Below are 22,509 nucleotides of genomic sequence, written 5' to 3'. Positions count from 1 at the left end.
CACTCCGGTTTCCTCCCACATTCCAAAGACATACTGATAGGGAATTTAGATTGTGAGCCCCATCGGGGACAGCGATGATAATGTGTGCAAACTGTAAAGCGCTGCGTAATATGTTAGCGCTATATAAAAATAAAGATTATTATTATGTGTTACATGACCCTCTTCCCCTTGAAAAAAATAAAGTTGGATCAAAAATGGCCATCATGGTCACCACCCATCTTGAAAAGTTTTCCCCCTCCCATATACTAATGTGCCACAAACAGGAAGTTGATATCACCAACCATTCCCCTTTTATTTAGGTGTATCCATATAAATGGCCCACCCTGTAGTACCGAATTCCGGCAATGGTCCTCTGAAATTCTGAATGGTGCAGCTCTCTGGTGTCAGTTTCACTGTGGCCTTTCGGATACACTTAAGGAAGCTCTGGCTCTGCATACTCCACCCTGTTCCTTGGGGAAGGCCATGACTTGTATCATTTGGTTCCATCGCAAGATTCGGCAGAGGTGTTATGAGTGACAGGAGGTTTTGTTAATTTCCCCCAAATCAGTCTACCTACCTGAGGTCGAACCAATGGAAGTTGGAGCTGCCAGCTGTTGGACCGATCCTATATATTGCATCTACTGTGGTCATTGTCACGATAATGTATAAAATGGAGTAGGATTTTTCATTTTCCCTGTTATCATGCATACTGTGGGTTCTAACCCCCCTTCTCTCTTTGCTTCTGCTGTGTGTGAAGCTATTCCTCTCTCCTCTGCCTCTCCTCCAAGCCAGGAATGTTAATTAGCCCCGAGCTGGCTTTGTCCACAAGAAACATGTGCTTTCCTTTGTAGATATGGGAGATAGTGAAAAGGGCATAATTTGGGCCCCATCAATGATAGAAAAAAAGATGGATGCATATTCGGAATGTGATTTAATAGAGCTTCACAACGGGGCCTCTTGCTGGAGTCTAACTCCAACAGAACCTGAGAAATTGATTTCTCCCAAACAAAGCTGAATAGCCAGATCACGTTTGGATTCAATAGAGAGACCATTTTAATACAAGATGAATGAGGTGGGTGTTGGGACTCTGCCAGATTCTCGAGCGAAGATATGAGAATTATAAGGATTGCTGTTAAAAGCTGTAAGTCTGAGGAGAGGGGAGCGTCCAGGGAAACCAGTGTTTTTAGTGATGTTACAAGCCGGCGACTATAAAGCCAGGCAAGCAACCCCACCTTCATTCTTGCCTGAGGAGCTGTTACTGCCAGACCTCATGAATTGGGACATTTGGGGCTCCGCCTACCAGCATGGTTGTCTGAAATGATCTGAGCACATGTGAGTTTTATCTTTCTTCTTTAATCCATGTTATTTTATAATTGCTTTGTACATTCTTTGTCTCATATTGTAACATCTTTATATACCTTTTTATAAACACTGCCTGATCTTTTTATGGAGTAAAATATATAAATTACTAGTTTCGTTCTCTTGCTCTAAAACGTACCCTAAGCCTTTGAAGTGAATTGCGCTACTGATTTGGGTTGGCTTCGGACCCGTTTATTCGAAGCTGGTGGCAGCATATTGGTTCAGTGCTTTCGGGAGTTGTAGCGACGGCGACGTTGATAATTATTGTTCCTGCCTGAGTGGATGTAGTTATATCGCCCACACTGCAGCGTGCCCAATAGCCAGTACATCGCAGGCAGCCTTTCTGGCGACTAATTACCCTAGGTGCAGTACTTAATCTGACCTGAGGGTAAGGGGGCACCAGAGAGCTGCAAGTTCCCAAGCGGTACTGTAAAGCGGGATATACATAAATCCCTGCAGTACGTGTTATATTGCAGAGCAGTGGGATAACTAAAATAAGCCCCTGCAGTTTATTGATAGGTCAATAGCCTTCTTTGTGTTTTCATCACATCGGAGCAGTGGAGGGATAACTAAGATAAGCCCCCTGCACATGTGATAGCTGTGGGCTGGCCAAAGGTCAGGTATTGGTGACAGTCATGCTGGATATTTTCTCAAAGACTGCTCGATATGCCCTCAAGGAAACATGCCGTCGGGAAAATGCCTAAGTCTGGATGATTGTTGAGGAGGTCATCCAGACTTTCAGGTACCTTTTTACTCCTCAGATAAAGTACTGTTGACCGTGGTACTCGTTTTCCAAAACCATATATTGTCAGCAGTATCTTTCTTTGATTGTGGGTCTGCTGTCAACTTCATTGATTCGGGACTGGTCCTGACATTAGGATTAGGGACAGTTAAGTTGGAAAGACCCATTCAAATTATTGCCATTGATAGGACACCGTTTCTCCCGCACCTTGTCCAGCTGGTAATGGTGGAATTCACACTTAGGCCGGCGTCACACTCGGCGTAAGACAATACGGTCCGTATTTTACGGCCGTAATACGGACGAAATACGGTGAAATGTTCCCAAAATAGTGATCCGTAGGCAGGGTGTGTCAGCGTATTTTGCGCATGGCATCCTCCGTATGTAATCCGTATGGCATCCGTACTGCGAGATTTTCGCGCAGGCTTGCAAAACCGACATCTAATGGATTTATGTGCTCAAATGTTCATTAAAACATATATACAGTATATATATATATATATATGTCATTGAGACACATATATATATATTCTGTATTTAGATTTCATTCAGCGCGATATCTGTGAACAGCCGGTAATTCAATTGCCGGCTTTTCATTTCTCCTGCACAAACCCGACAGGATATGAGACATGGTTTACATATAGTAAACCATCTCATATCCCCTTTTTTTTTTGCATATTCCACACTACTAATGTTAGTAGTGTGTATGTGCAAAATTTCAGCGCTGTAGCTGCTAAAATAAAGGGTTAAATGGCGGAAAAAATTGGCGTGGGCTCCCGCGCAATTTTCTCCGCCAGAGCGGTAAAGCCAGTGACTGAGGGCAGATATTAATAGCCAGGAGAGGGTCCATGGTTTTTGGCCCCCCCGTGGCTAAAAACATCTGCCCCCAGCCACCCCAGAAAAGGCACATCTGGAAGATGCGCCTATTCTGGCACTTGGCCACTCTCTTCCCACTCCCTGTAGCGGTGGGATATGGGGTAATGAAGGGTTAATGCCACCTTGCTATTGGAAGGTGACATTAAGCCAGATTAATAATGGAGAGGCGTCAATTATGACACCTATCCATTATTAATCCAATTGTTGGAAAGGGTTAAAAAACACACACACACATGATTAAAAGGGATTTTAATGAAATAAACACAGCGGTTGTTGTAATAATTTATTGTTCTCTCAAATCCATTTGCAGTCCCTCGCTTGGCAACATAATAAACGCACAAGATACATACCTTCTGATGTACTGTCAGGTCCAACGATGTAATCCATCTGAAGGGGTTAACTAATATTACAAGCAGGAGCCCTGCTATAATGCAGCTGTGCTCCGTGCTTGTAATCCCCAGCGAATGAATGAAATGTAGGTCATTGACCTACATTTCATTCATTCGCGGTGAGGCGCCCTCTGGTGGATGTTCTCATGAACTGCAGCCTGGGAACTTTTTCCCACGCTCCAGGTCATATGAGGACATCCACCAGGGGGCGCCTCACCGCGAATGAATGAAATGTAGGTCAATGACCTACATTTCATTCATTCGCAGGGGAATTACAAGCACGGAGCACAGCTGCATTATAGCAGGGCTCCTGCTTGTAATATTAGTTAACCCCTTCAGATGGATTACATCGTTGGACCTGACAGTACATCAGAAGGTATGTATCTTGTGCGTTTATTATGTTGCCAAGCGAGGGACTGCAAATGGATTTGAGAGAACAATAAATTATTACAACAACCGCTGTGTTTATTTCATTAAAATCCTTTTTAATCATGTGTGTGTGTGTTTAACCCTTTCCAACAATTGGATTAATAATGGATAGGTGTCATAATTGACGCCTCTCCATTATTAATCTGGCTTAATGTCACCTTCCAATAGCAAGGTGGCATTAACCCTTCATTACCCCATATCCCACCGCTACAGGGAGTGGGAAGAGAGTGGCCAAGTGCCAGAATAGGCACATCTTCCAGATGTGCCTTTTCTGGGGTGGCTGGGGGCAGATGTTTTTAGCCACGGGGGGGCCAATAACCATGGACCCTCTCCTGGCTATTAATATCTGCCCTCAGTCACTGGCTTTACCGCTCTGGCGGAGAAAATTGCGCGGGAGCCCACGCCAATTTTTTCCGCCATTTAACCCTTTATTTTAGCAGCTACAGCGCTGAAATTTTGCACATACACACTACTAACATTAGTAGTGTGGAATATGCAAAAAAAAAGGGGATATGAGATGGTTTACTGTATGTAAACCATGTCTCATATCCTGTCGGGTTTGTGCAGGAGAAATGAAAAGCCGGCAATTGAATTACCGACTTTTCACTAACAGCGCTGCGTATTTCTCGCAAGTCACACTGCTGGTCCGTGTGGAATCCGTATTTTTCTCGCCCCCATAGACTTTCATTGGCGATTTTTTTGCGCAGTACGCTGACAAACGCAGCATGCTGCGATTTTGTAGGGCCGTAGAAAGCCGTATAATACTGAACCGTAATATACGGCTAATAGGAGCAGCCCCATTGAGAATAATTGTGCCGTATGTTATGCGAGTTTTACGGACGTAGTTTCTGCGCTCTTACGTCCGTAAAACTCGCCAGTGTGACGCCGGCCTTAAAGTGGGAGCACTTTACTTTGAGTCCATCTCCTGCTATGCTTTGGATAATTTGCCTGCTGGGTTGGTATTGGGGATTGCATGGCTGAGTATTCACAATCTTGTAATTGATTCAACAGCTCACTTTTGTGGTGGAGCAGAGAAAAAGGAAGCTTATATTGAATTAGCACAATGGTTAACAAGGATGTCAAACTCAAATATACAAAGGGCCAAAATTAAAAGCTTGGACAACATCGATATATTTAAAAAAAATTAGCACAATTGCTGAAGCTTTTTCTTATCAAATATAACAAAGAACTTTTTAATATGGAAACAAGCAAAGGGGCTGTTCCACGAACTAAGTCCATTTTAATTAATACATCTTAACATAATATTCCAATATTTTATTTTATGTAAGAGCAGTACAAAGCACATGGCCCAATGGCCTAATTTAACCCCTTAACTACCAATGAAGGATATATCTGTTATTGGTCGCCTACCCCAGTTTGGTGTGGTCTCTGGCTGTAAGATCGCACTTTTTAATAATAATCTATAATAATATTTATATAGTGCTAACATATTCTGCAGCGCTTTACAGGTTGCACACATTATCGTCGCTGTCCCCATTGGGGCTCACAATCTAAATTCCCTATCAGTATGTCTTTGGAATGTGGGAGAAAACCGGAGGAAACTCACGCAAACACCATACATACTCTTTGCAGATGTTGTCCTTAGTGGGGCTTGAACCCAGGACTCCAGCGCTGCAAGGCTGCTGTGCTATCCACTGCGCCACTGTGCTGCCCTTTTTCTGGCACTTGTCAGCTGTTTTGAACAGCTGACATGGCCGCTACCAGCTGTGGGCAAAATCGTAATCCCACACAGATGTTAACACATTAAATGCTGCCGTCAAACGATGACAGTGGCATTTAACATAAATTTCCCCCAATCGTGCCGTAAATCTGCCCATCAGTGACCCCCTCTGTGGTTGTCACTGCCGGATTGCTATGAGCGCCATGCAGTGGTCAGCACTCATAGCAACTGAGGTATTCTGCTACATGCAGGTGATCTGATCATCACAGCAGATCGGGTTATGGCAGCTTCTAATCTAAATAATAAAAAAAATATAAAAGTTCAAATCACCACTCTTTCGCCCCATTCAAAATAAAACAATAAAAAAATCAAATATACACATATTTGTTATCGTCGAGTTCAGAGTCGCCCGATCTATGAATAAAAGATTAACCTTATCGCTAAACGGCGTAGCGATGAAAAAGGTCAAAATGCCAGAAATATGCTTTTTATTCGTCGCCACATTGCATTAACCCCTTCATGACCTTGGGATTTTCCATTTTTCTGTGTTCGTTTTTCGCTCCCCTCCTTCCCAGAGCCATAACTTTTATATTTTTCCTGTCAATTTGGCCATGTGAGGGCTTATTTTTTTGTGGGACGAGTTGTATTTTTGAACAACATCATTGGTTTTAGCATGTCGTGTACTAGAAAGCGGGAAAAAAAATTCCAAGTGCGGTCAAATTGCAAAAAAAGTGCAATCCCACACTTGTTTTTTGTTTGGCTTTTTTGCTAGGTTCACTAAATGCTAAAACTGACCTGCCATCATGATTCTCCAGGTCATTTCGAGTTCATAGACACCAAACATGTCTAGGTTATATTTTATCTAAGTGGTGAAAAAAAATTAGTGAACCTAGCAAAAAAGCCAAGCAAAAAACAAGTGTGGGATTGCACTTTTTTTGCAATTTCACCTCACTTGGAATTTTTTTCCCGTTTTTTAGTACACGACATGGTAAACCCAATGATCTCATTCAAAAGTACAACTCGTCCCGCAAAAAATAAGCCCTCACATGGTCAAATTGACGGAAAAATAAAAAAGTTATGGCTCTGGGGAGGAGGGGAGTGAAAAACGAATACGGAAAAACGGAAAATCCCACGGTCATGAAGGGGTTAACTAGTTAATAGCGGCGGGTGAATCGCAATTTCACCTGCCGCTATTGCGGGCACATGTGAGCTGTTCAAAACAGCTGACATGTCCCGGCTTTGATGCGGGCTCACCGCCGGAGCCCGCATCAAAGCGGGGCTTCTGAGCTCGGACGTACTATCCCGTCCGAGGTCAGAAAGGGGTTAAAATGCAATAGTGGGCGATCAAAAGATTGTAACTGCATGAATATGGTATCATTAAATATGTCAGCTTAGTGCGCAAAACAAAGCCCTCACGTAACCCAAGATCCCGAAAAATGGAAACACTACGGAAAAATGGCGCAATGTTTTATTTTACCAAAGTTTGGAATTTTTTTTCACCACTTAGATAAAAAAGAATCTAGACTTGTTTGGTGTTTATGAGCTCATAATGACCTGGAGAATCATAATGGTAGGTCAGTTTTAGCATTTAGTGTACCTAGTATGTTTCCAAACCTTGGTATGCTTCCACATTAAAGGGAACCTGTCACCCCCAAAATCGATGGTGAGGTAAGCCCACCGTCATCAGGGGCTTATCTACAGCATTCTGTAATGCTGTAGATAAGCCGCCGATGTTGCCTAAAAGAGGAGAAAAACAGGTTAGATTATACTCACCCAGGGGCGGTCCCGCTGCTGTCTGGGTCCGATGGGTAAAAATAAAAAATTGGAAGTCAGGCCGCACCCTAAATTAATAACGTCTCTATGGACAACAGGGTGCCCATCCACACCAGGGGATCCATCCCAGTATAAAGTCCAAATGCAAAAAAAGAAACGGACAGCACCACAGCAATTGTGACAGAACAGCTTACGTGTTTATTCTGCCATCTGCAACGTTTCGGTCCTGAGACCTTTATCAAGCATAGTGAAAAGACCATATAACCACCATTATATACCATCTGACCCAACCCATCAATTAACTAGTAACCAATGGGGTAGCCATGTGCAATTAGAAAAAACGACATTAAATATAACAAACATATACACAGTAAAAAACAATAACCAATAACCAGCCCTCTGTATATACTAACTACTAACATAGTTCAACTTACTCTGATCGTTCTCTACTATTGAATTGCGCCCATAAATCCACATAAACATCCCCAGAGTCCATGGTGTAAACAACACCAATCGCACCAATCAGAGCATAGCATCAGTGATTGCCATAGCAGCATGGGAGTGTTCATAGCGGTAACAGTCCAATCAATTCTCCAGCTCTCGCATCATGTGACCGCCACCTCCCCAGCATGCAATGTTCAGCAGTCCACCAGTCCAAGGAGTGATTTCTCGACGTGTCATCTCCAATGAGTACGCCCACTCATGTCCATCACTGTGCGCACATCATCGGCTTACAGGAATCTTATGCGCATGTCACAGATCCGAAATTACAACATTACACCAGGATCAAAGGTGCGCAGGACAGGAACGTTCATCGCCGCACACATGTCCATGACATCATCGGTTTGCAGAAGTCTTGTGCGCATGTCACAGATCCGATATGACAGCAGCATAAAGAGAACAAAAATAAATCTGCCATAGGTGTGCATGACAGGAGCGTTCTCTCAGCATTCCTTCTCTCCAAGTCGCATTGGTGCGCAAAGAGCAATCTGACCATATAAATAAAAAACTCCCAATTTGTATTGCATGGGAGACTGGCTGGGAATTAATACCCGATTGGTTTTGCTGCACAATATGGACCTGGAATGAAAGAATACAATTGGGAGCCGCAGCATGAAGACCAGAAGAGGACATCATTGTCAGGTCTCTGAACATTTTTTATTACCTTTTGTGCATTACTGCCCTTTTCCAAGATGGCGTCTTTGGTCTCATGTGCACTGTGTCTTTCTGCTATAAAACTCCACCCCAGCCTTCGGTCTGTGCTAGAGTATTCTGCCTTGCATCCAGCTCCTGACCCTGGTGACTCCCTGGCTATATACCTGCTTCTGTGAACCTGTGTGGTGATCCTGCTACTCTGCTCTGAGTTCCTGCTGCATACACCAGTTTCCAGTAATCTTCCTTCATCTGCTGCTTGTGTTTTCTTCCATCTGCATTTGTTGGACATGTAAGCTGTTGCTGCTCTGCAAAACCCTGAGACTATTACCCAGGCCTCCCTGGTTGAGCTAAGATATTATTTGAACTGCCTTATAAGCATAGCTATCTGTGTTTGGACTAAACAAGGACTTATTCGTGTCAAGTATCCTCAAGAATAATTGTGCTACATAGACTTTCTGCGTGATTGCATTTTTCTCTGAAGTTCCCTATAGACTGTTAAGCTGCGTTTAATATTTACACCCAAGTGTTGTGGGCTTGAGTTTCTCTCTGCACCTGTTTGAATCACCGTGTGATAATACAGACTTTACCACTTATAAAACTGTGTCCTGAAGTTGTCTTGTTCCACGCAAAGAGTCTCCTGAGTTATCCCCTATAATTATTACAGTCATGGAATGAAGATGGGAGGCTTCGGATCGGACCTGAAACACCCATCGGACCCGGACCGCAGCGGGACCGCCCCTGGGTGAGTATAATCTAACCTCTTTTTCTCCTCTTTTAAGTAACATCGGGGGCTTATCTACTGCATTACAGAATGCTGTAGATAAGCCCCTGATGACGGTGGGCTTACCTCACCATCGATTTTGGGGGTGACAGGTTCCCTTTAAGGATTCGTTCAGGATTTGCTATGGATTGGATGCTGCGTACAGCCGCAGTGTCCAGATGTTACAGCATAGTGCAAGGGATTTTATGAAATCCCATCTCCACTATGCGTGCAGGGCCGCATCCGGCGGCCCTGAGTAATCGGACATGCGACATATCTTTCCAGATCACAGCATGTCTATTTATCGGAGACGGAGTGTCTCCGCAAGATAAATAACACAGTCTATGAATATGATGCGGTGATTCTGCATGTGTTCAATGAACACATCCAGAATCACCGCACGTACAACAGGGAGCGGCGCTTTGGGCGGAGCGGGGTATCCGCTGCGTCCATAGCGCAGAGATTACGCCCTGTGGAAACATACCCTTAGGGTTGGGGCTAAAGTTGGGGTTAAAGTTGGGATTAGGGTTAAGGTTGGGATTAGAGTTTGGATAAGGGTTAGGGTTGAGATTAGGGTTAGGGTTGGGATTAGTTGTATGAGAGTTAGGGTTGGGATTAGGGTTACGTTTTTGGTTAGGGTTAGGGTTGGGATTAGGGTTAGGGGTGTGTTGGGATTAGGGTTAGGGATGGGGTTAGGGTTGTGATTACGGTTAGGGGTGTGTTGGGGTTAGGGTTGGGATTAGGGGTGTGTTGGTGTTAAGGGTTTGTTGGGATTAGGGTTAGGGGTTAGGATTGGAGTTAGAATTAGAGGGTTTCCACTTTTTAGGTACATTGGGGGTCTCCAAACGCATCATGGCGCCACCATTGATTCCAGCCAATTTTGCGTTCAAAAAGTCAAATGGTGCACCCTCTCTTCTGAGCTCTGCTGTGCACCCAAACAGTGGTTTACCCCCACATATATGGCATCAGCGTACTCAGGACAAATTGGACAACAACGTTAGGGGTCCAATTTCTCCTGTTACCCTTGGGAAAATAAACATTTTTGTGGAAAAAAAAATATTTTTTATTTTCACGGCTCTGCGTTATAAACTTCTGTGAAGCACTTGGGTGTTCAATAGGCTCAACACACATCTAGATAAGCTCCATGGGGGAGTCTAGTTTCCAAAATGGGGTCACTTGTGGGGGGTTACTACTGTTTAGGCACATCAAGGGTTCTGCAAACGCAACATGATACCCGCAGACCATTCTATCAAAGTCTGCATTCCAAAACATCACTACTTCCCTTCTGAGCCCCAACGTGTGCCCAAACAGTATTTTTCTCCAACATATATGATATCAGCGTACTCAGGACAAATTGGACAACAACTTTTGAAGTCCAGTTTCTCCTGTTAACCTTGGGGGAAAAAAAAACTTTGGGCTAAAAAAAAAATCATTTTTGTGGAAAATTTTTATTTTTATTTTCACGGCTCTGCGCTATAAACTTTAGTGAAACATTTGTGGGTTCAAAGTTCACACAACATATCTAGATATGTTCCTTTGGGGGTCTAGTTTCTAAAATGGGGTACTTGTTGGGGTTTCTACTGTTTAGGCACATCAGGTGCTCTGCAAATGCAACATGACGCCCGCAGACATTCTATCAAAGTCTGCATTCCAAAACGGCGCTCCATCCCTTACGAACACTGCCATTCGCCCAAACAGTGGTCCCTCCCACATATGGAGTATCAGAGTACTCAGGCCAGGTGCACAACAACTATGGTGGTCCAATTTCTCCTGTTACCCTCGTGTAAGTAAAAATCTTGGGGTGAAAAGATAATTTTTGGTGGAAAAAAAAATGATTTTTTTATTTTTACTGCTCTAAGTTATAAACTTCTGTGAAGCACTTGGGGGTTCATAGTGCTCACCACACATCTAGATAAGTTCCTTGGGGGGTCTGGTTTCCAAAATTGGGTCACGTGTTAGGGTTTCTTCTGTTTAGGCACATCAGGGGCTATGCAAATGCAACATGAACCTCGCAGACCATTCTATCAAAGTCTGCATTCCAAAACGGCACTCCTTCCCTTCCGAGCTCAGCCATGCGCCCAAACAGTGGTCCCCCCTCCACATATTGGATATCGGCTTACTCATGACAAACTGGACAACAACTTTTTGGGTCTAATTTCTCCAATTACCCTTATGAAAATCAAAAATTGCTAGCTAAAAAAATAATTTTTGAGGGAAAATTTTTTTATTTTTATTTTCACGACTCTGCATTATAAACTTCTGTGAAGCACTTGGGGGTTCAAAGTCCTCACCACTAGTGAAGAGCGAATATTCTCGTTGCTCGGGTGGTCTCCGAGTATTTGTAAGTCCTCGGAGCTTTAGTTTTTATCTCCGCAGCTGAATGATTTACAGCTACTATCCAGCCTGAGTACATGTGGGGGTTGCCTGGTTGCTAGGGAATTCACACATGTAATTAAGCTGTCTAATAGCTGCAAATCATTCAGCTGCAGCGATGAAAACTAAATCTCCGAGCAGTCATAAATACTCGGAGATCACCCGAGTATATTCGCTCATCACTACTCACCACACATCTAGATAAGTTCCTTAAGGGGTCTAGTTTCCAAAATGGTGTCACTTGTGGGGGTTTCCACTGTTTAGACACATCAGGGGCTCTCCAAACGCAACATGGCATCCGATCTTAATTACAACCAATTCTGCATTGAAAAAGTCAGACGGCGCTCCTTCCCTTCCAAGCTCTGCTATGCACCCAAACAGTGGTTTACCCCCACATATGGGGTAACGGTGTATTCAGGAGAAATTGCACAATAAATTTTGTGGTTAATTTTCTCTTTTTACACTTGTGAAAAAAAAAATGGTTCTGAAGTAAAATATTTGTAAAAAAATGTTAAATGTTAATTTTTTCCTTCCACATTGCTTCAGTTCCTGTGAAGCAGGTAAAGGGTTAATAAACTTCTTGAATGTGGGTTTGAGCACCTTAAGGGGTGCAGTTTTTAGAATGGTGTCACTTTTGGGTATGTTCTGTTATGTAACCCCTCAAAGTGACTTTAAATGTCAGATGGTCCCTAAAAAATGATTTTATGAATTTTGTTGTAAAAATGAGAAATCGCTGGTCAACTTTTAACCCTTATAACTTCCTAACTAAAAAATTTTGTTTCCAAAATTGTGCTGATGTAAAGTAGACATGTGGGAAATGTTATTTAGTAACTATTTTGTGTGACATACTGTATATTATCTGATTTAAGGGCATAAAAATTCATAGTTTGAAAATTGCAAAATTTTAAACATTTTCGCCATATTTCCATTTTTTTCATAAATAAACACAAGTAATATCAAATAAATGTTACCACTAATAGGAAGTTCCATATGTCACAAAAAATCAGACTCAGAATCAGCGGGATCCGTTAAAGCATTCCAGAGTTATAACCTCATAAAGTGACAGTGTTCAGAATTGTAAAAATTGGCCTAGTCATTAACCCCTTTATCCCCAGGGGTGGTTTGCTGCCTCGTCTTCCTTCATTAGCATCCCCGGCACCTGCGCTGTAAGTTCGAAGGGCAGCGCAACTGCGCATGCCCCCCAAAAAACTTACAGCACAGGTGCTGGGGACGCTAATGAAGAAAGAGGAGGCGGGGGCCGGAGCACAGAGGCCCTGAGTGACGGCTGGGAGGCTTTTGTGTCAGGGGGGAAAAGACATGCCCCGTTGACAAATTCAGGTATGAGGGGCACATTATAAAAGCGATTATTGCAGCGTTGGCAGGGACCAGAACTAAAAGAGCCACCTTGGCAGCATGCAGCATTAGTGCTGCACAAGGTGGCTCTTTTAGTTAAAAACACCTGGGAGGGGGTGACAGGTTCCCTTTAATGACCGGGCCAATTTTTACAATTCAGACCACTGTCCCTGTATGAGGTTATAACTCTGGAACGATTCAATAGATCCCAGTGATTTTTACATTGTTTTCTCGTGACATATTGTACTTCATGGTAGTGGTAAAATTACCTTGACATTACTTAAGTTTATTTGTGAAAAAAATGGAAATTTGGCTAAAATTTTGAAAATGTTGCAATTTTCCAATTTTGAATTTTCATGCCTTTAAATCATAGATATATGTCACACAAAATACTTAATAAGTAACGTTTCCCACATGTCTACTGTACATCAGCACAATTTTGGAACCAACATTTTTTTTTGTTAGGGAGTTATAAGGGTTAAAAGTTGACCAGCAATTTCTCATTTTTACAACACCATTTTTTTTTAGGGACCACATCACATTTGAAGATTAGAGACAGGTCTATAGTTAGTGGCACAGTTTTGAGCGAGGGATCGTTTTTTAAGTAATGGATGTATGATGGCATGCTTAAATGAGGAGGGAAAGATACCGGAAGAGAGAGAGAGAGGTTGAATATTTTTGTTAGGTGAAAGGTAACAGCAGGGGAAAGGGACTGTACGAGAAGTGACGGAATGGGGTCACTGGTGCAAGTGGTCAGGCGAGAAGATGCAAGGAGCCTGATTACTTCTTCTTCTGTGACTGGTTCAAAGTCAGAGAGTCAGCTAGATGCAGTGGGGGAGGAAGGACAGTGCATGATAGGAGGAGATTGGGAGATAATTTCCTGTCGGATATGGTCAATTTTTTTCTTTGAAGTAATTGGCCAGATCGTCAGCGCGGAGATCTGTGGTTGCGGCCTGCACTCTTGGTTTGAGTAGGGAATGAAAAGCGTCAAAGAGACATTTAGGGTTATTCGACAGTGAGGTGATGAGGGTGTTGAAATAGGTTTGTTTGGAGAGGTGTAGGGCACAGTTGTATGTTTTAAGCAAAAACGTATAATGATTGAAATCTTCGGGTAGATTAGATTTTCTCCACAGGCGTTCGGTGCACCCGGAGCACCACTGTAAGAAACGTGTTTTCAGTGTGTGCCACGGTTTTCGCCGTCTGAGCAGACTTGTTCTATGTTTAGGAGGTGCTTCAGTGCAGAATAGGGACATGAGAGGGAGGAGATAGGGGCCAATGAGGACTGCAAGTTCTTCATAAGTTTCTGGGTGTTAATGGCCTGTATGTTTCCAAAAGTGGAAAGTGAGGGTGACCTGAGCGGGATGGCAGTTCTTGATAGAAAATGAAAGAAGGTTGTGGTCAGAGAGTGGGAGAGGGGAGTTTGTGAAATCATCCACTGAACAAAAACGGGAGAAGACCAAGTCGAGGGAGTTTCCGTCTTCATAGGTGGAAGAGTTAGTATGCTGCGAGAGGCTGAAAGAGGAGGTTAGAGATAAAAGGTGAGAAGCACATGGGGAGAGGGGAAAAGCAATGGGGATGTTGAAATCACCCATGATGAGGGTGAGGATGTCACAGGAGAGAAACTGTGGAAGCCAGGTGATAAAGTGATCCAGGAACTGATGGGAGGGGCCCGAAGGAGGATACACCACCACCACTCGCATGGAGAAGGTGATGTAGAGTCTAATCGCATGGACTTCAAAAGAAGGGAAGACAAGCGAAGGTACTTTTTTGAGTGAAGGTACTTTGCTAGACTGCAGTTGTTGTCAGTCTGGTGTTTGCTAGAGTGCAGAGCTGTCTCTGCAGAGCTCCACCTGTGTTAGGCAACACAGGCAAGCAGAGCCAAACAGCCAGGGGAGCTGAGATGCCTGGCACCCACAGCATACATAGCTGTGCAGTCGCCCACGGTAACTGGTCTTGGAGTTGGACTGGCATGTTTATTGGCTGCAAACTGGAGGATATGGTTCCAGGCTGGAATCCGAATGATATTGTGTACTGTGTAATGCTGTGAGTCGGACATTAATGCTGTCAAATGAACACACTAAAGAGACTTTTGTTTGGAACTTTGCTGGGTCACTGCCTCTTCACTGCATAGCGTGGATACCGCTGCACTACAAATTGTAGGTAGTACACAGTGTTGTAAATTTTAACTGACTACATGACTGGTTTCCAACTAATGTGTTTGAAATCACTAATTTTTTCTTGGCACAGATGGGCTATAACATCAGATGAACAGTTCCTGTGCCACCATCTATAAGGCGTCATCATATAAGGCTTGTGGAGGTATATTAACGGCGGGGGATTTGTTTCTTGGCTCATCCTGGATCTTTTGTTCTGTGGATGTGGATCTGTGGATGGATGTTTGGACATTAGGGCTTACATAAGCATTTTGGCCAATCAAGTTTATTACTTCATGGCAGCTGTTTATCCTACGCTAGAAGAACAATGCACCGTGACATCATGGTCCTCTAGTCATAGAGGCCCCTGATCATGTGACCACTGACTCCTTCCCTCCTGTGACCTCATCACAGGTCCTGTGCACACAGTACAGCCATATATGTGGTGTGCGGCTCTGCAGGTGGAGGTAGGTGCTGGAGATTCCCCATTACTGGGCGCAGGGGACATTAACCCCCTCAGTGCCAAGCCTGTGATAAATTTCTGTTTGTGACTATAGTGGGATTGTGTGTTATACCGGGGGCAGAACGCGGCCATGACTGGATGTAGTGATCATGTGACGCCGGTAACAGCTCCGGAGGTTTCTTACATGGGATCTTTATGATGTTACATCGTCATCTTCTCCCCATTCAGGTCCCTACAATATCGGATCCTCTCAGTAGAGATCTTCTATATAAGAGAATTCTCCTGAGTGACCCTACAAGGATGGAGAGGGACAGGGACAAGATGGCGGAGAGGATATTACACCTCACCCTAGAGATCCTCTTCCGGCTTACTGGAGAGGTGAGAGATTCTGATGGCGTCACATTACATCATTCTTATCTATGGGAATAACAGATGGACAGAACTGGAGAGGTGAGGACTCTGGAAATGTCTGTAGTGAGGTTTATTAATGTGTCTCTCCATAACCAGGATTACACAGTAGTGAAGAAGACCTCTAGTGAGCGCTGTCAGGAACCTGTGTCTGAGGGATGGGGAAGACCCCTGAGCCCAATCACGGGACCTCCACCTCACCCCCTGATACATGAGGACATCAATGTCCAGAAGATCCTAGAACTCACCTACAAGATGATTGAGCTGCTGACTGGAGAGGTGACACTGCTGGGAATGCTGGGATATTATACAGTAACGCTATGGAGGGATCGGGGGGATGACGGTATCATTGTGTGTGTCAGGTTCCTATAAGGTGTCAGGATGTCACCGTCTATTTCTCCATGGAGGAGTGGGAGTATTTAAAAGGACATAAAGATTTGTACAAGGACGTCATGATGGAGATTCCCCAGCCCCTCACATCACCAGGTAATACACAGCACTAAATAAACACGGCCTATAATTATCTGTATGTAAAGAATGAATTCAGTCCCTGTATGTGTTGCTTCCAGTTCTATCCAGTGAGAGGACAACACCAGAGAGATGTCCCTGTCCTCTTCTTCCACAGGACTGTAAACAAGAAGATCCCAATGTTACTCAGGATCATCAGGTAGCTATAGAGAAGATGTCATGAGATCTTCCCTATGATGTGTATAAGGCTATGAAGGTCTTGTGATCAGACTTTTTTTTATCCCCCAGTATTATACAATGAATGGCCAATTTATTAGAAACACTGACACTTTCTTAATCGAAACATTCCTGTATAGAGAATACAAATAATTAGTGTAATATAAAAATAAAGTGATCATATTTCAGTCTGAAACAACATTAGAATGGGAATTTTGAGCTCTTCACCTAGGCATGGTTGTCAGGAAAATTTTGAAAAATTCCTATCCTCTTCAGTTTTTCTTGTCAAAAGTATTAGTACTGATAATATTGTGACTGAGGGAAAAAATACAATGAAAGAGGATCCATAGGACATACACGATTTGTTGAAGAAGATATTAATAATATGTGAGGCAGTGACCTGTGTTACATGTGAAGGTCACTGTATGTTTCCCCCGGGATGCGTTTGGAGGATAATTGAGGCCATTGGAGTGCATTGCAGTCACAGGCGTAGCTGTGATTGCAAAGAAAAATAAAAGTGAGTGTTAGTCTTGGACAAGCTATTTGTCCAGGGCAGATTTTAGAAAACCTGCTGGACTTTTGTTTTGAAATGGACTACAGTATGGTAGTGTGGCAGTCTGTTTACTTCCAGGCCTGGTATTCCATGTGGCCGAAGGCTCCAGATTCTTTGGTTAAAAGCCCTGCAGTAAAGGGTTTGGGTGTGTCAGGGTCAGAGTTAGGCCAGGGTTAGACATGCGAGAAACTCGCATGTCAATACCTGGCACTGCCACTGGCACTCGGGACTGGAACATGCTGCTGCATAGAAATACATGCAGCCGCACGCTTCTGTCCGAGTGCTGGCGGCAGTTCCCTGTATTGACATGCGAGACTCGTGCGATTTTCTCGCATGTCTGACCCTGGCTTAGTGTCAGTCTGGTGTTTGCTGGAGTGCAGTGCAGTCAGCTCTGCAGAGCTCCACCTGTCTGAGGCAACACAGGCAAGCGGAGCCAAACAGCCAGGGGAGCTGAGATGCCTGGCACCCACAGCGTACATAGCAGTGCAGTCGTCCACGTCAACTGGTCTTGGAGGTGGACTGGCGTGTTTATTGGCTGCAAACTGGAGGATATGGTTCTCGGCTGCTATCCGGAGGATATCGTGTACTGTGTAATGCGGTGTTGGACACTAATGCTGTGATTTGGACATTAATGCTGTCAAGGAAACGCATTAAAGAGACTTTTGTTTGAAATTTTGCTGGGTCACTGCCTCATCACTGTATAGCGTGGATACCGCTGCCCTACAAATTGTAGGTAGTGCACAGTGTTGTAAATTTTAACTGACTACATGACTGGTGTCCAACTAATGTGTTTGAAATCACTCATTTTTCCTTGGCACACATGGGCTATAACATAAAATTAACAGTGCCACCATCTATCAGGTGTCATCATTTAAGGCTGGTGGACGTAGAGTAATGGCGGGGGATTTTTTCTTGGCTCATACTGGAACCTCTGTGGATGGATGTTTGGACATTAGGGCTTACATAAGCATTTTGGCCAACCAAGTTCATCACTTCATGGCAGCTGTTTCCCCTACGGTAGAAGGACAATGCACCATGACACAATGATCCACTAGTCAAGGATTGATTCCAGGAATATTAGAGAGTTTTTGTTGCTTCCCTGGACTTCATAGTCTTCATGTTTTAATCCTATAGCGCATCTTCAGGATGAGATGAAAGATACTATTCACAACATATCAGTATCTCCATATTATTTGCGGATGGGCCAATAATCCCACAGAATTACTTCTTCATCTAGTGGAATCTATTACAATCTGAATTGCTGAGGATCTGAATAGACAACGTGGGTGTCTCTAATAATGTGGCCATTCAGTGTGTGTTCTATACTTGGTGGAGATGACAGGGTAAAGCTGATCATAGACATTAAATGTTGTCTGGATCTTCCCCCAGTTTTCTGGTTATGATTTTTTCATCTTTCTTTGACTCTTAATATTTTTGTTTCAGGGTAAATATCTGCCCCATATTAATACTACAGAGACATATATGAGAGGTGATGAGCGGTGTAAAGAGGAGATTCCCACAGATAACCGCACAGGTGAGTATAACCTAAAAAACAATCAGTGCCAGGAGCGCACATCGGGTTGGCTCCATCCCAGAGGGAGCACAAATCCATTATGGGTATTTATTTATGCGCCATGATTGTGCATATAATAATATTTGATTATTTTGTAACATGTTCAGACATTTCATCTCTTGCACACATCTGGTCAGTTTACATTATGTGTTTTGCAGCACATGATAATTATTTTTATATTACATTATATGGTGATCTGCTGCAGACTTCTGCAATTTCTGGTATAACCCTGTATTTTGTAAACCTACTACCATCCATTCTGATCATTACATAGTATATTTTTTCCCTAAATAAACACGTTGACTATGTGTCTGTATTCCTAAATCTTAACCCCTTTACCCCCAAGGGTGGTTTGCACGTTAATGACCAGGCCAATTTTTACAATGCTGACCGCTGTCCCTTTATGAGGTTATAACTCTAGAACGGTTCAACGGATCCCGCTGATTCTGAGATTGTTTTCTCGTGACATATTGTACTTCATGATAGTGGTAACATTTCTTTTATATTACCTGCGTTTATTTGTGAAAAAAATGGAAATTTGGCAAAAATTTTGAAAATTTCGCAATTTTCCAACTTTGAATTTTTATGCAATTAAATCACAGATATACTGCCTCGGGGACCCCACACCGGGCTCCCCCTTCCGCTTATAGCCCCACCGCCATCCTGCCTTTAAATCTGGGGGGGTCCGGTTCAGATCCGACCCCCTCCCGGACTTTTGCGCCGACCTGGAGCACTTCTGGGCCTCAGGCATCTAATTTAGGCCCCGGCTTTGGCCTATCTGAAGCCGCCGCCTCCTCTCTGCCCCCCCGGCCCGCCCCCGGATGACAAATATGACACTCTACAGTGTCATAGAGGGGGCGGATCGAGACAGAAAGGGCGCGTTTTTACACAGTTCTGCCGCCTTTATCCAGCTTTCCGCCCCCTTCTCCCCCTTCCTCTCCTTCTCAGCAGCCATTTTCTGCTGCAGATTAACCCTGCATCTCCCAGTCTGCAGGACCAGGACCAGGCAGCCAGTCTCCGGGGGGCACAGGACTGTGGATCTTCGGCGCCGGACCTAGGGGCACACTGGTGGGGTAAGATCACAGCTGTTTTTTTTGTTACTCAGCTGTGAATCCATATTCCCTATAAGGCTCCCCTCTAGGCTTCTCTGCAATCACTATAGGGTTCTCTACATAGCTATTATGCATTCTGCACAGCCTGCGGGACCGCTCTCCCCAGTGGCAGCAGGTACCCGCATTGCCAGAACTGTATACAAACTAATGTTTCAGAGCCCCAAGAAGCCCCTGCCAATGCCTCGGTGTCTAATGCAACGCCGGAATGGGCTACTCAGATATCGCAATCTATGACGCAGTCTATAGATAACCTAACCTCCACATTGCTTCAGGCTCTGCAGGGTCATGCCTCGGCTATGACCGTTACCCAGCAAAGGGAGAGCTTGACTCAGGAACAAGATGACCCTGGCACATCCACGTCTAGGTCAGGACGCAAGCGGACCCATAGATCAAGTCCATCTGCGTCATCCCATAGCACACGGTCATCCCCTTCTAGGGAGAGACACCTCCAGGTCATCTAGACCGTCCCATTCCAGGGACAGACAATGCAGATCTCCGCAATCCCCAACCAGAGAAGGCTGTCATGTCGGACGCTGTTCAGACCAGGTCGTTCGACAGACAGCGGTAATTCCGCTTTTGACCACTATTTGCTCATTGGCGTCGGCTAGATTCTATCTAGCTGTTCCGGGGTTAATTTACCTGATCCTCGGATTGGAAGCTGGGCCATGCCCATTGCCTTTGAATAGCTCTCCTGATCATTGGGCGTCGCCGATTATAGCTTCTGTCTCTTGCGTTGTTATCTCGGTCTGGAGTGGAGAGCTGGTTGTTGGAGTATCGTTGCTGGTGGTGTATTTTCCTTTGTCTTATTTACTCCTTCCTATATTTGTATTTATTTTGCCCTGCACATTTATAGTGTATTCCTGAGTGACTGCGGCGTGGTGTATATTTTCCTTTATCCTTGTCTGTGCTAACTGTGGGTATTGGTGTATTACATTCACTGGGTGGTGGGCGGAGGTTTCAGCCCTGGGTTGAAACAGGAGACAGGGTGAGGTTCGAGGCCTGGACATGCACACCATCAGTGTAAACTTCAGGTAGAGGGCCAGTCAGGATTTCCCTAGTCTGAGGGAAATTGCAGGGGCCCGGGTTATTAGTTCTTGCCCACCTAGTCTCCCCGTGACAAAGGCCTCCTCCCCGGCTCACTCAGCAGGGGACGCCTCAGTGATACACAGGATTCGGAAGGCATCTGCGACTCTGACTCAGACAGGGAAACGGATGGGTCCCTGATCCCAATCCCTCCTAGCAATACAGCGCTAGTTGAGGACATAATCTCTTCCATCCATCGGGTGCTGGACATTTCTGATCTGCCACCAGAGGCCCCAGAACATAAGATTTCCTTTGTAGGACCTCTGAAGCCGCCTAAGGTTTTCTCTAACCACCCAGAGTTTAAGGCGATCCTTAAAAAGCAGCTCTCACAGCCTGAGAAAAAATTCGCTAATCGCAAATATCTGGAGGCGAGGTACCCCTTCCCACAGAAGGACACCAAGGAATGCACGGATCCACCCGAAGTGGACCCCCCAGTCTCTAGGCTAGCAGCACAGACCCTCCTTTCACTGCCAGATAGCTCAACCCTCAGGGACGCAGCAGACCGGCAGGTAGAACGCATGGCTCATTCAATTTTTGAGGCAGCAGGGGCATCCCTGGCTCCCGCGTTCGCCTCAGTTTGGGCTGCCAAGGCCATTCTGGCATGGGCAAAGAAATTTACAAGCTCTCCAAGCATCCGCTCCTGAGCAGTCGGACCAAGCGGTTCAAATAGCAGTTGTAGCAGACTACATGCTTCATGCAGCTCTGGATTCCGCAAGGGGAGTAGCAGGGATAGCATCAAACGCCATCACAATTCGGCGTATCCTCTGGCTGCGGGAATGGAAAGCAGACGCAGCCTCAAAGAAGTCCCTCACGCACCTCCCCTACCTCAGTGGGAGACTTTCCGGTGAACAGTTGGACACTATGATATCCAACGCTACCGGGGGTAAGAGTACTTCTCTTCCCCAACTAAGACCTAAACGCACTTACAAGAAGCGTAACCAAACTCGATTCCGATCCTTTCGGAATTCCTCGGGCTGGACCGTCTCGCGTACAGCATAAAATTGTAACCGTTCCCCATGCAAGGACAACTCACGATCGACGCAAAGGTCGGACAAGACCTGGCAGTCAAAATCAGGCCAGCCTAAGCCCAGAGGAGGAAAATCTCAGACTTTCTCCTCATCATGACTCACGGACTCCGGAAGACACCACACCAGTAGGCGGACGACTTTTGCTCTTTCATCAAGTCTGGCTGCCTATTACAGAAGACAGGTGGGTCAGGGAACTAGTGTCTTCCGGATACAAAATAGACTTCACCTCCAACCCACCGGACCGTTTCTTCCTCTCTGTCCCCCCAAAACCGCCAGCCAAGGCTCGTGCCTACCACCAAGCGGTCTCCTCGCTTTTTCAAGCAGGAGTCATAGTACCGGTCCCCACGACCTACTGCTTCCGAGGGCTCTACTCCAATCTGTTCGTAGTTCTCAAGAAAGGAGGCAGCGTACGGCCCATACTAGACCTAAAACAGCTCAACAAATATGTACGGGTCCGTCACTTCCGCATGGAGTCCCTTCGGTCCATCATTGGGTCCATGGAGAAGGGATAATATCTCGCCTCCATAGACATACAAGACGCATACCTGCATATACCCATTGCACCTGCCCATCAGAGGTTTCTCAG

General features: G+C 44.7%; 2 protein-coding genes across 3 annotated transcripts in view; both read left to right on the top strand.

The window, feature by feature from the left end:
* Positions 1-22,509, top strand: part of LOC143767203 (uncharacterized) — a 684,359-nt gene that overhangs the window by 196,609 nt on the left and 465,241 nt on the right. The gene's annotated exons all lie outside the window — the stretch shown is intronic.
* LOC143767034 (uncharacterized) overlaps positions 1-22,509 on the top strand; it is a 110,195-nt gene that overhangs the window by 68,693 nt on the left and 18,993 nt on the right. The window contains 1 exon segment of the mRNA XM_077255054.1: positions 18,571-18,661. Coding sequence (XP_077111169.1) covers positions 18,571-18,661 — 91 coding nt within the window.

The sequence above is a fragment of the Ranitomeya variabilis genome, chromosome 4, assembly GCF_051348905.1.
Source record: "Ranitomeya variabilis isolate aRanVar5 chromosome 4, aRanVar5.hap1, whole genome shotgun sequence".
NCBI classification, from domain to species: domain Eukaryota; kingdom Metazoa; phylum Chordata; class Amphibia; order Anura; family Dendrobatidae; genus Ranitomeya; species Ranitomeya variabilis.
The sequence above is the reverse complement of the archived record's forward strand: the minus strand, read 5'-3'. Positions and strand labels throughout refer to the sequence as shown.